General features: G+C 38.7%; 1 protein-coding gene across 1 annotated transcript in view; it reads right to left on the reverse strand.

Moving 5' to 3' along the window:
• Nucleotides 1-13,277, reverse strand: part of DNAH11 (dynein axonemal heavy chain 11) — a 226,382-nt gene that overhangs the window by 59,645 nt on the left and 153,460 nt on the right. The window contains exon 60 of the mRNA XM_054991090.1: nt 6,450-6,584. Within this exon, the coding sequence (XP_054847065.1) occupies nt 6,450-6,584 (135 nt within the window). The remainder of the gene's footprint in view (nt 1-6,449; nt 6,585-13,277) is intronic.

Consider the following 13,277-nt stretch of genomic DNA (forward strand, 5'->3'; position numbering starts at 1 on the left):
ATCTTCTAATTAGCTAGCCTGTATTGAGAAAAAGCTCATCACCATTGACTTATCCTTAGACTCACTATCTATGCTTTCGCAAGTAGAGGTTTTTAGAATGATTAAATGCAGAGTTCTGGATATTGAACTACAAAACCTTTATAGCACTGCTAACAAAATTTGCTCTCCCTTGAGGTTAGGGATTTTATAGGACACATGGCTCGTTACTTTTATTATTTGCAAAATCCACAACAGCATAGAGCTTTTTCTCTGGCTAGATTCAAAGTCATGCCTTCAATGGTCTTATATATCGGATTCCAAAAGGTAGCCTACTTTGCTAGACTCTAAGTTAAAATATATTGAAACAGCCGCACATATCTTTTTTTATTGTCCCTTTTACACAAATATTCATTTTCAGTATTTTGACCCTATTCTTGGAAATAAGATAGGTCTGTCTGATCACATTAAAGCCCAATATATCTTGAAGGACACCTTTCCTGGTACAACCGAGAAAGTTGCTTCGTTTCTCCAATATGCCATTAAGATTCGTCAGCATAAGATACAGTGATGATCCGATGTTATATTTGAATTTTATCTACAGGTTTTATCTTTTTATTGTAACAATCCTGCAATTTGTATTAGTTCCGGCTGCTTTGAAAGTTTTTGCTATTATGCTATTATGCCATTAAAGGTCTTGATTGAATGATATATAATTATACATTTTCTACACGTGCCAGTATGGCTTGGCCCTTTGGATGCCACTGGCCTGCAAGACTGCTAGCAAGCAAGCAAGCAAGCCTTTATTGGCATATATAAAATATAAAATTTTAAATACAGAAACTCCATACAAAATGAGATTAAAATTACAGATAGGAACAGAAAACAGTGCAGCAAAACCAGTATAGAATATTACTTGTCAGGGCGTATAGCCATGGCGCTGTAGAGAAACTTTGCTACTATTTCAGTTATTTCCCCATCTGGGTTGTCAAGCAGAAACTGAACCTTAAAATCATCAGAAAACTCTGAAAATTGGGCTAAAATAGGATGTAGAAGATCCCGGCATGGCACCAGATAAAAAGAGCACTGGAGCAGAACATGGGAAGACTGCTAGCATTTTTTCTCCTCATCCTGCTATGACTGGGAAAGCAAAGGAGATTGAATCTCATAACATGTTGCATTCCTTTTAAGCACTGATGACAACTAAAATAATTTCTCAAGTACCTAGCAGTCAAAAGTTTAAACCACTTCAAACTCTGAAATGGAAAGAGTGGGTAAGGTCACTGCATTTTAGATGCCCAACTCTATGAATTCTTTATTGAATTCTAAACTGTTCACAATTTGGTCTTAACAGATTCACATTATGTGAAAAAGAGTTTTCTGACACCTTGAAGACTAACAACATAAGCTTTTATGAGAGCCAGTGTGGTACAGTGGTCAGCATATTAAACACCCCCCGCAAACAGCTGCTTGGTGAGAAGACTAGAATTTGTAAGTTCAAGTGTCTTGAACATGGGTGATCTTGGGCCAGCCATTTTAAACTTCCTCACTAGGTTATTGTGAGGAGAAACTGGGGAGAGAGAACCATGTATGCTACCCTCAGTTCCATGGAGTAAGGGAAAGGATAAAAATACAATCGAAAGACTGAAGTGAAGACACAATCCAGGCAGTGATAACTTCTCTCTCAGAGGCCTTAGGCAATAAGGTTTTTAATGGGTTACAGGCAGCTCTTTAATCTAAAAAGTTACACACTCACAACAATAGACTACATTAGAGAGTCTTCACTTTACAAGGTAGACTCTATTAATGTAAATGATGTATGGTTAAACAATTGCACGGTTTTAAAAACAGATTATTAGTCTGGATCTCTCCAATACTTTACGAAGACTTACTGCTCTAAAGTTGTACCCACAAATTATTATTATTTTTGTACATGAGGGCAGCGTGGTTTTTGGGGCAGCATAATAATTAGGCTGTGTTTTAGAATCTCAACGCAGGTCTCCCTAGTCCAATTATAGTGGTTTGCTTGAAAGTACTAACTGTGTCCCTCCTTATTTCGTTCAAAACCAGTTTGCATTAGAGTCTCTCTTTAACTGGAGCAGAAGTGAACCAAGCAACAAACCCATTAATTTGCAAAACGGACTTCAGATTTATCCATTCTCTTCCCTTGTTGTCACCAGCTGGTAAGTCATAAACAATAAAGTGCACCCACCTCATTCTCCAAACTAGCTTTGAAATTTGAAGATTTACTAAACATAGAATGATCGTCTATTTAAATCTTCAGTAATTTTACTGTACCACCCAAGCATCATAAATCACGAGTGACATTGGCTAACAAGAGTTTAAGAGTTGGAACATGCAGTGTAATAAATTTCCAGACAGTTAAAAATCACTATAATTTTATTCTAATGCATTATAGATTGCCTGTAATATCATCCTGGCTGGGGTGACCCATTTCTAATTTTGAACAGCTGTTCAGCTCGGGAGTTAGTTAATGATTAAATATAAATTGCCTGATTTATTAGTCTGAATGGTTGAGCTTCCAGGTCAATGCTATATAGACAAAATCATCAGTCTTGATGCTTTTCAGAACTTAACCATCTCCAGTTCAAGTCAAAAAGAATTTATTCTGAGGAAAATAGTTGATGCTCTCAATTAATTGTTATATTTTCCCCTTTCTTAGCTTATATAATAGCACTTTTCAGAAAAAACCCTCTTCAATTGGCAATAATTTTATTGACATCTGAAGTTAATAGTAAGAGAGAATTGCAACAAAGTAGCGCTTAGATTTTAAGTAAAGCAAAACAGGGCCCTATAAAAGATAAGGTATTTATTTTTATCTTGTTGAAACCTTTTGCCCAGATAAACTGTATACCCCTTTTGGCACAATATGATGTAATCATATTGGAAATAAGCAATTTTTGATGATCAGAATTAAACTTTCCAGCCTACCCCTCCCACTCCAGCCCACAAAATGCTGCTTCCAGGGGACCTCTAGGAACGACAGAATGGGGGTGTGCAATGGGAAGGGGGAATGGGTGGATATTGCCAATTAATCTGGATCTACCCCAAAGTTCCTTCTTTTTTTCTTTATTACTCTGGAGTAAATCAATTGCAGGTAGCTGACTGCCATTAATACAACTATTGTGAAGAGGATTAATTTTAGCAGTTGATTGCCAAACTTAAGTTATTGGCAACCTTCCACATGGAAAAATACAATTAATTTTTTTGTGGGGGGAGGACAACTTTCTTGGCAACTATGTAAACTAGAAAGTTGTGAAGACATGAGATTCAAAATGTCCAGCTGAAACATTTAAGTAGCTAAAGATTTATTAATCTATCACCAGCATTGCATTATTGAATATATTATTTGCTCACAAGGAATTAACATGTAATAAATGGCACATACTGATCACAATCCAGAGGTACATATGGGCCAAGTGGCATGTGAACCCACAAACCACTTTTGAAATTCATTGGGTGTCAGTCCTTATAGGCATGCAAATAAGCTTACTGAACCCCACTGTCTTCAGTAGGGCTTAAGTGTGTTTAACTACAACTGGCTTAACACCACTGTGTTCGGACAGCATTATTTATTGAATGCAATTTAAATAACTGTATTCTTATTGTTTTCTTGGGCTATTACATAGAAACTGAAAGTGCTTTACAGCATTATTCTTTCCTGCTTCATGTTATTATCCTTTTAACAACAACTCTGATCATTAAATAATTGCTTACTCTTATATAAAGATACTTTTTTATAGACAAAAATAATTAGGAAACTGAATTCTGCAGAATTTTTATTAAATGTATATTTTGTCCTTATGAGAAGATTAATGGTGTTTTTTAATGAAAGAAAGGCAGAAACAATGCAAGTAGTGTAGCCCACTTATCCAAAGGTTAAGTGCATTGTGGGTGGATATAAAACGACTCAGCCTTGACCCGAGGATTATTCAGTCTCAGTGTTCATTAGCCAGAGGCTGACCATGCTGTCAGAAAGTATTCACTGCTGTGTGCAGATACAGTGGCTTACTTATAAAGACTTTTCCCTGGGGACATCCACTTAATGAGCAAATATATAGCATATGATGCAAAGACAACAGCAGCAAGCATACCATAATGTCTAGGGCTCAGTTACCCATTATTGTTAAGGAAACTGCAGAGAAAGTCCACTTCAAAACTCATGAGCCGTTCTGAGGTGTAATTATTTGGGAGTTTCTCAGTCTAGAGAGTGTTTACCCACTCTGCTCTTTCTAGGAAAGAAGCATCAATGATCAGTCTCTTACCTGTTTAGATAGTCCAAGAGATAGAGAAGATTTATTAGGAGAAAATGATCATTTGTTTGATGGATGGAGTTTAAAAGAACACCCCCTGGGATATATGAAACTGTACTTCTTAAGCATCTCCAATGATGGAAAAGGGAATTATACATAGTGATTTAAATGAAATGCCAAATCAATGCTTTTAAATGTTAATTTCCCTAAAGTACTGAGTACTATGGCCATGATCTGTTAGGAATTGGACCTCTCTGAAATACTCCAAAGCATGTTACATGAATAAAAAATCTTGGCACCTTTTATTTTCACAGCTTTAGGAAAAGATATAAGAACCATATTCTAACAAATGATTCACTAAGCAGTAAACTTGTTCCTGGCTTATATTATTCTGCTCAATGAGTCTTACTATTGTACATAATTAGCAGATTGTTTTAAAAAGTTTGAATAAAGCATAGAAAATCCTAATCACGGGAAAGCAACATATCAGTTAAGAAAAAGGCAGAAAGGCCAAATACAATAAAACAAACAATGAGCACTTCCTCAGGAGCAGGAAATTACTAGGGGGCAGTTGGGCCTATAAAGGAATAAAGCAACTGTTTAAGGAAGATGGGGAGATAGCAGAGAAATTAAATGAATTCTTTGCATTTATTTTCACTATGGAAAATGTGGGCGCATACCCATGATAGAGACACTGCTTTGGGGAAGGATGTCTGAAGAACTGAGTCAAACTGAGGTGATGAGAGAGAAATTTCTAGGACCATTAGGCAAACTGAAAACCAGTAAGTCTGTAGTTCCAGATGGCAATAACTACTGAGTTCTAAAAAGCTTATGATCTAGTAACAAGTATACCTAAAAATCAACATGGTGCCTGCAATGGGAAGTCCTGACTCACCAGTCTCTTGGAGTTCTTTGGGTAGATTTACAAGCATGTGGATAAGAATTATGGGTAAACATCACATACTCGAACTTCTAAAAGGCTTTTCACAAGGGACCACACTAAAGACCCCTGAGGAAGCTTAGTAATCATGGGATAAGAGGATGTGTTCTCTTATGGATCAAAAGCTGGTTAAATGGCAGGAAGCAGAGAGTAGGAATAAACTGGCAGTTCTTTCAAAGAAGGGAAGTGAGCAGTTAGGTCCCACAAAGATCAATATTGGGACTGGTGCTATTTAATCTGCTCATAAATGATTTGGAATTGTGGCTGAGCAGTGCACTATCCAAGTTTGCAAGTGATACCAAATTATTTAGGATGGTAAAAACCAAGGCAAAGCATGAAGGGTTACAGGAGCATTTCTCTAAATAGGGTGAGGGGATGGCAATAGAAATTTAACATGGACAAGCATAAGGTGGTGCATAATGGAACAAAAAATCCTATTTTTAAATATATGGTGATGGGGTCTGAACTGGTTGAGGCCGAGATTGATAGAGATGTTGAGGTTGTTGTGGAAAGCTCAATGAAAATGTTGACCCAGTATGAGGCAGTGTGAAAAAGGCAAATTCCATGTTGAGAACTGAAATAGTCCCAAGGCTGCTATTTGCCCTATTGGGGGCTCCATGTGGACTAACAGATAGGGAAAAATGGTACATCCTATCTCAACGATTGGCTTCTGGTAGGTACATGTACGTGTATCTAAAGGTAGGATCTTTTGTGATCAATTTATAATTATACCAATATTAAATGTATATTACCATATAACACTATACAGTGGTTAAGCTTCTAAAAAGAGCTGTTGGTATTCATGTCTATCTAGAATTTGTACCATCTGACCCTAAAAACCCATATTCTTAATCCCAAAAGGATGGAAGTGGATGCTGGTGAATTGCAGTTATTTAGTAGTGAGACAGATTCTGTTCAATTATATTCTCTTTTTATATGGTTCTGGGTATGTCCCTGGGATTAAAAAGATTCCAACACTGACCTCTGGTAAGCCCTGCCTCCAATAAAGCCCTTCATATTTGTGTGTGCATATACATGCATGTGCACAATTAATCCTTATCATTTGGATTATGGTGGGCAGAGAAGAAAGAACTGCTGCATACAGGAAGTGCCTACGAAATTATATGTTGGCATGTTGGTTAGAGTTCCCTGCCCACACCCTTGTAGCTGTTTTTTTAAAGCAGCTTTCATTTCTGCTATTTTCAAAGGCATGCTTTACTAACACTCTTATAGATTATATTAATTAGAAGTCAACTTACCTCAAGTCCTTTAACAAGCCTGTTAGCTAACTCAATAGTCTTGTTGGTTCGATCAACATCTTCTTGACATCTAACTTTCTCTGCTGTTGCTTTTTCAAATGATGCGGTGAGTTTTTGCAGATTGAGAGCCAGTTCCTATTAAAGGGAAGTTACAATGTTTGATCAAATCTTTGACAATTCTCATTCCATACTTTTGGAATACTTTTGTAATAACCAGTAAGACTATCATTATAGTGGAATGAAGTCATCATAAAAACTCTTGTAATATTTACTACATTTCATTATACCTTTGCTTTTGTCCCACCTGTTTGACCTGTCCATCATCACCAAAAATTCTTCTAACTCTTGAAACCTATGAAACTGAGTCAAAGGAATCTTTGTTACAATGAAGGGAGCATACAACTAGTTGCTCACAAGATCTTTTCAACAGTAACTTTTAAAAACCCTTGCAACTAAGTAGTTCACAGGGGAACGGACCTCTCCGGTCTGGACACCAGGTGTCATTCTGGGAGATCTCCAGCCCCCCCCCTCCCCTGGAGGCTGGCAGTTAGATCTGGGTATGTTCAGCCTGGAGAGGAGGTAACTGAGAGTTGATATGATAGCCCTCTTCAAGTATTTGAAGGGTTGTCACATAGAGGATGGAGCAGAGTTGTTTTCTTTTGCTCCAGAGGGTCAGACCCGAAATAATGAGTTAAAATTAAAAGCAAAAGAGTTTTTGGCTGAACATTAGGAAGAACTTCTTGACAGAACAGTTCCTCAGTGGAATAGGCTTTCTCAGGAGGTATTGCACTCTTGTTTCTTGGAAGTATTTAAGAAGAGGCTAGATGGCCACCTGACAGCAATTAATGATTCTATGACTCAATATGAACATACACAGATCGGCAGAGGAAGGGCATGAAAGGATGAACTGGGGCTAACCTCTTGTGGCCCTTTCTTATATGCCCAAGGCAATACCGTGTAAGGATGCCAGCCAACTCTCAAGAGACCTCACTTCAGGAGTAAAAGTTCTTTATTGATAAGATGCCAGTTTCATATACTTATGCCATCCTTACTAGGACCAGTATCAAGCTACAGACAAGTATCAAGCAGATTTAGGTTCCCCAAGGCTACTCCTAATTCCCCCCACTTTCTCCTAACAGTCCTCTCTGCAGACAGGAAAACAGGCTGTGTGAATCACAGACTGCTCAAGGTCAAGCAGGCTCCCAGACTCGGGAGAGATCACAACAGGAACAAAACTTCCTGTTCTCAGTTTCCCACCCTGGGTTCAAATAACAGAATCATTCCAACAGCATCAGCTTCAGCTGCAGGGGGGTATTGAATATGACAGGTGATCCTGAGCACCTGACATGCTGATCACCACTTTGCGGTCAGACAGGAATTTTCCTCCAGGCCACATTGGCTGGGGATCCTGGAGGTTTTTTGCCTTCCTCTGGGTACAGAGCAGGGGTCACTGGGGGAGGTGAGAGGGGGAAAGAGTTGTGAATTTCTTGCATTGTGCAGGATTAGATGACCCTTGTGGTTGCTTCCAGCTCTATGTTTCTACATTTCTAGTTCAACATGCTGTGCATCTTTTGTGGCAAGCACTTCAACACATTGTGGAGAATATGGTTAATAAATATCTCAAACCAACATATTAAAATGTTTAAAGTTTAGGTGAAGTATAAATACATTCTAAATGACCTGCATGGATTTTCTTCACAATCTTTTCCCCAATCAGAAGAAAAGTCATGCAAAACGAAAAAGCACAACTCACTGTGCAAGCTTTCACATATGCAAGTGTGATGGAATGGGCTTTTAAATGAAAGGTTTACTAAGTGCAGCACCTGGAGAGTGGAGGGGAAAGGGTTGGAAAACTGCCTGAAGGAAGAATGATTGTCAGGCTACTCTCCCCTCTCTGTGATTGGCCAGTGAGAAGGTAACAATTGGTGCTGACAGAATTGTTGTAGAAGTTGGAGTCTGACAAGGAGGGTCAGTCTAATAATCATTTGTGTGAGGAAAAAGGAAAAGTTTGCCCTAATTGGGACAGCTTTAGGTTTCTAGAAAACTTTCAGTTAAAGCACTTATGTCTTTTGGTGAAGAATAATTCCTGCCCAGTATCTAAAAAAAAGAGGTTTGAACTCTGAGGAGGAGCCTAGGTCTGGTGTAAAGGGAAAAGAGTTCTGTATTGAAATAAGAACACCTAAGCTGTAAAGTGAAATCTATGAAGAAACTTTGATAAAATAACCTAAGTCTGAAACTACCCACCTCTCACTTTTAAGATCTGTAACTACTGAAACTAAGCTTTAAGAATATTAGTGTGCCTAATGCTTATGAAATATCCTGTTCTACAATCAAAATTTACCTCAGCTTTACTTTCCTTGCCTACCTATATACCATCTCTGCCTGTTTAATCAACCTGCTGTTTCTTTTTGAACTTTACTCAGCCTCTAGTGCCATATCATTTAAAGAAGATGTAGGCTCTTGCTTCTCCCCTACCAAATATTTGGGCTGGAATACAAGTCAAAATTTACATCTTTTAAAGTATGGGACAAAAAATTATACCCAGAGACATGCTACCAGAAGCTACCCAGATACAGGAAGCAATTTTGACCGTTTTGGAGGGAAAATCTGCCTTCCAGGGGTGGGTGAGGGTGGGGCTTACATCATAGCAAGCTTTATTTTTAAGTGTGCACAACATTGTGTGCATCATTTACTTTTGTCATATGAGCCAATAAACTGTGGTCAGCTATTTCAGGCACATGAGGCTATGATAGAACTTCTGATGTCACATTGGATTTTTGTTACTCATACAAGGAAGTCTGCGGTCTTAGTTGCTGGCATCTCAGTATTTCGTATTAGAGGTTTTTAGTCCAGACTGCTTGTTGCTCTGGGTCAACAGAATTAATGAATCCTTCAATCTACATTCCAAGGTCTATGGATAATTCATACTAAATTTAACCAAAATATTTACATATCATACCCACAGACACTTAAACAAAACTTACTGGTTCAAATTACGGCGACAGTCACAGAGCCTTTTGTTGGAAAGGGATAGACTTCCTTAACTTGTTATGACAGAATCCGCCCCCCCCCCCACTCTCTGTAATGCTTTTGTCAATAGTATAAAACCTCCAAAGTGATTGGTCTCTGTTAGTAGTCTGTAAGCCACAACTTCTAGTGTTATTTATTTTATAAATTTAATTGTCTACAAATCCCAGAACCCTTCATATACTTTTTATATATGGACAAGGGGGCTACCACAAGCTAATTCACGGAACCACAGGGAAAAAAAAGAAATGACAACATTATACAACTAGAGAGAAGTGAAACAGCTGCAATGCCTGGTTAACCAGATACACACGTGTGACTGGAATTCTATTAGATAATGAGGTAGCTGATTCAATTTTGTTTATGGAGGCATTTATAGTAATGATTTTAAGGATGACCCATTCTGTGTGGCAAAATGCCACTGGCTCCTCTGAGAGTTTTAAATGGAGACTGAAGCAATGTGGAACATTAACTGTGATCCTATCATGTTTAATGGACTATGAACAAGTCTTGAATGTGTGAGTAGTAAGAAAGCTAACAGGCTAACATCTTTTTAAAAATTCCTGATTGAAGAATATGTCTAGGGCAGAAACTGCATATAGGACCAGCAAGCTTCCTTTTAGAAAAATGACTGTCCTATAAAGAAGGTTTGTGGAATAACAGTAATCTAAGTTCTGAAAGTTGTTTCTGTTCTAGGAGAGCAAACAATGAACTTATTTCTCCATATTCCTTATTGACCCTGATTGTTTAGTTGTTTCTTGACCTGCAAAAACTTGTGATCCATCAAACTGAAGACAGCCAATCCATCAGGTGTCCTGTTTTTGTGACCTGCCTGTGACTGTAGGGACAGGGGGAAAGGTTATCAGCCAGGCATGCCCAAGGCTTGTGTTTGCTACATTAACTTTGTGGGTCACAAGTTGTGCAGTTCTGCACCAACTCTTGATGACCCAGTGTGGGGCTGGTTGACAAAGGGTAGACCCTGGTCATTTGCAGCAGATCTGTTCCCAGGACCAATGTGAATGACAAAATCCACACATACTGGGAGGCAGGAGTCTGCTGCAGCAAACAACCAAATAATGATGTGATGATTATAATGATGATGGCAGTGAGAATTAAAAACAGGGCTGGAGACTTTACCATGTGATCAGTCTGCAGACTGAATTTGTGGAATCACAAGGCACAAATCCAGAAATGGTGAGGTTCTACTGTATAAACAACAAGCCAGATAACATTTTGACAGAAACTTTAAAACACCTTCTGAAATAAAAAGACCTTTACATGCTTCAGAAAGCTCATTCCACAATTGTGGGACAATTATGGAAGATTGTGGGTGATGCAACTGTAACAGAGTGCGCTGTTCATAAGTTTTTGTCTGCAAAGTGCAGTTTGCATGCAGACAGATTAATATGTATGGAAGTGTCTGCTGTTGTTTCTCTAGTTTTTGTGATTGGGAAATCTATTTGATAACATTTAAATATTTGTCCATAATAATAATAAATAAATACATGATTACTAGTATCTCATTTTCAAGTTTCCTTTGCTGGTGTGCTGGTTGATGTCATACCCGTCTAAAACTAAAGAAAATAATGTTGAAACAGCAAAATACTTTAAACATGTCAGTGAATCCATTCTAAGGAAAAGGAGTGGGAAATAAACTTTACCTAAATCCTGGTAATTGTGCATCCTATGTCAAAATCCAAATTGTAGTGATTTGTGCTCCCTGAAAATAACACTAATGAGGAATGCTTATTATGCTACCTTGGCTTAATGTCTCAGGGAATGTAAAAATTCTATATTGACAAACTTTCCACTGACATGGGAATCATTTCTACGACCAGGGCCAGCCCGCCCATTGAGGCTGGCCCAGCAGTCACCTCAGGGTGCTAAGGTGGCGGAGGGGCACCAGCCCGGGGGCAGGGGCACGCACCACGGAGCTGCTGCTGCCGCCGCTGCCAACCAGGAGTGCGTGCTGGTGGCAGCAGCGTGGGGCAGCTGAGCAGGCAGCCTCCCGTTCAGTTGCTCTGCGGGCCAGGCGCAGCCGGTGGCCAGGGCGGCTGGCTGCGCCTGGCCCACAGAGCAACTGAACGGGAGGTCTAGAAGGTTCCCCCCATGCTTGCACCAGCCCTGCATGATGACGTCACACACAGTGATGTCATCATGCAGTCTGGTGCACGTGCGCACAGAGGCAGCCATTAAGCTGCCTCAGGTGCTGGCGACGCTGGAGCCAGCTCTGTCTACGATGGTACCTGTGGAATGAGAAAAAAAAACTTCAAAGCACTGAAAATACAGATTGCAGTACAATTCTGCTAAACTGGAAAGGAAAAGAAGAGGAATCTAACAAGCAAAAATCAAATTGAATAAATATGTGAAACAGTCAATTCTACAAAAAATATGTAATTTGCAGGGGGTAAGAATTCAGCCATACTGTGATCCATTATTTCATGTTACAAATTCCCACATACCAAGGAGGTCTGACAATGTACAATTAAGCACCAAAAGACAAACATTTGCAAGCTCTGGCAACATGGTAGCACCGAAGTAAAAAATCATGCAAACATTTGGCTGGGTTTTAGAAAGTCTAGTGCGAGTGTGTCTATGACCAAGACCACAACAGTTCAGCTTTGGAACACAGTAGTTAATCTCAGCTAATATATTATATGGATGTTATTATTAAAAAAACAGATGAAACACACCTAGTTTTCAGGAATAGCTGCCTGACGGAAATGTTTAACTGTAGCCATGAAGATCAAAAGAGTGTATACCTCCAAGTGTGTTTGAAAGGGTTATATCGCATTTTCCACAGATGATGGTAAAACTTGCAAGAAAGGAAAAAGTGTTGATCTATGACAATAGTGGTGCTGACACATTGAGACAAGCTTCCAGGACACACTAGCTCTCACTTGAACAGCAAAACCAATTGATATAAATAATATGCTAGCACTTTTAATGGGCACTCTGAGAATCAAATTAAATCTGTATCCCAAAAACTGTTTGCTGTTTTGAATATAATTCTGTACAGATCGTGCATAAGAGATCATGACATCATCATCAATTATGTATACTGCCTTTCTCACTGAGATCCAAGGCGGATTACCCAGTGCAAGTGAAAATACAATATAAAAAACAGCTAATATTTTCACTGAGCAAAGTACAATAATGAACCATAGTTAGGACATTCAGTGAAAAAGATACAGTAGAGTATGGTAGCAACGAATTTGAAAACAATAATAAAGCCAAGCACAGAGATGAAATCTTTCTGAAACAAGGCATAACTAATTTACATGGCATTGTTTAGCAACCTGGACTCCATCCCTAGTAGGTGCATATCTACATCAGAAGATAGTAACAAACAGTGTAGTGTGTACCTCAGCATTTCATTTTGTGTATGTAAAGCCATAAACATAAAACTGTAAGCCAACTGGAAACAGAAATACACCAGGCTGACTAGAATTTTCTTTGCCAATATAATTGAGGCTTTCTATATAGTATATGGGAAAATGGGGGAAAGGAACCAGTGGAGACATTACATAACCTTGGTCTGACAACACAGATGTGCTAGAAATAACATCTTTATGTCAATGTCAATGTAAAAACCTTCACTTCAAGGAGGAAAACTTGTTTCCAAGCAATGTTACATAAGGAATTCTAATGGTACTGACATATCTGTATTCCCGTGCATAACATCCTAATTTTCTAAAATCAGGGACTGATCAATAGCGCTATATGAGAGTGTACCTCAATGAAGTAACAGAGAAGACTGCAGCATTCCAATCCATTTGCTGTTACATTAACGTTTCTAAA

This window comes from Eublepharis macularius, chromosome 11 (assembly GCF_028583425.1).
Source record: "Eublepharis macularius isolate TG4126 chromosome 11, MPM_Emac_v1.0, whole genome shotgun sequence".
NCBI classification, from domain to species: Eukaryota; Metazoa; Chordata; class Lepidosauria; order Squamata; family Eublepharidae; genus Eublepharis; species Eublepharis macularius.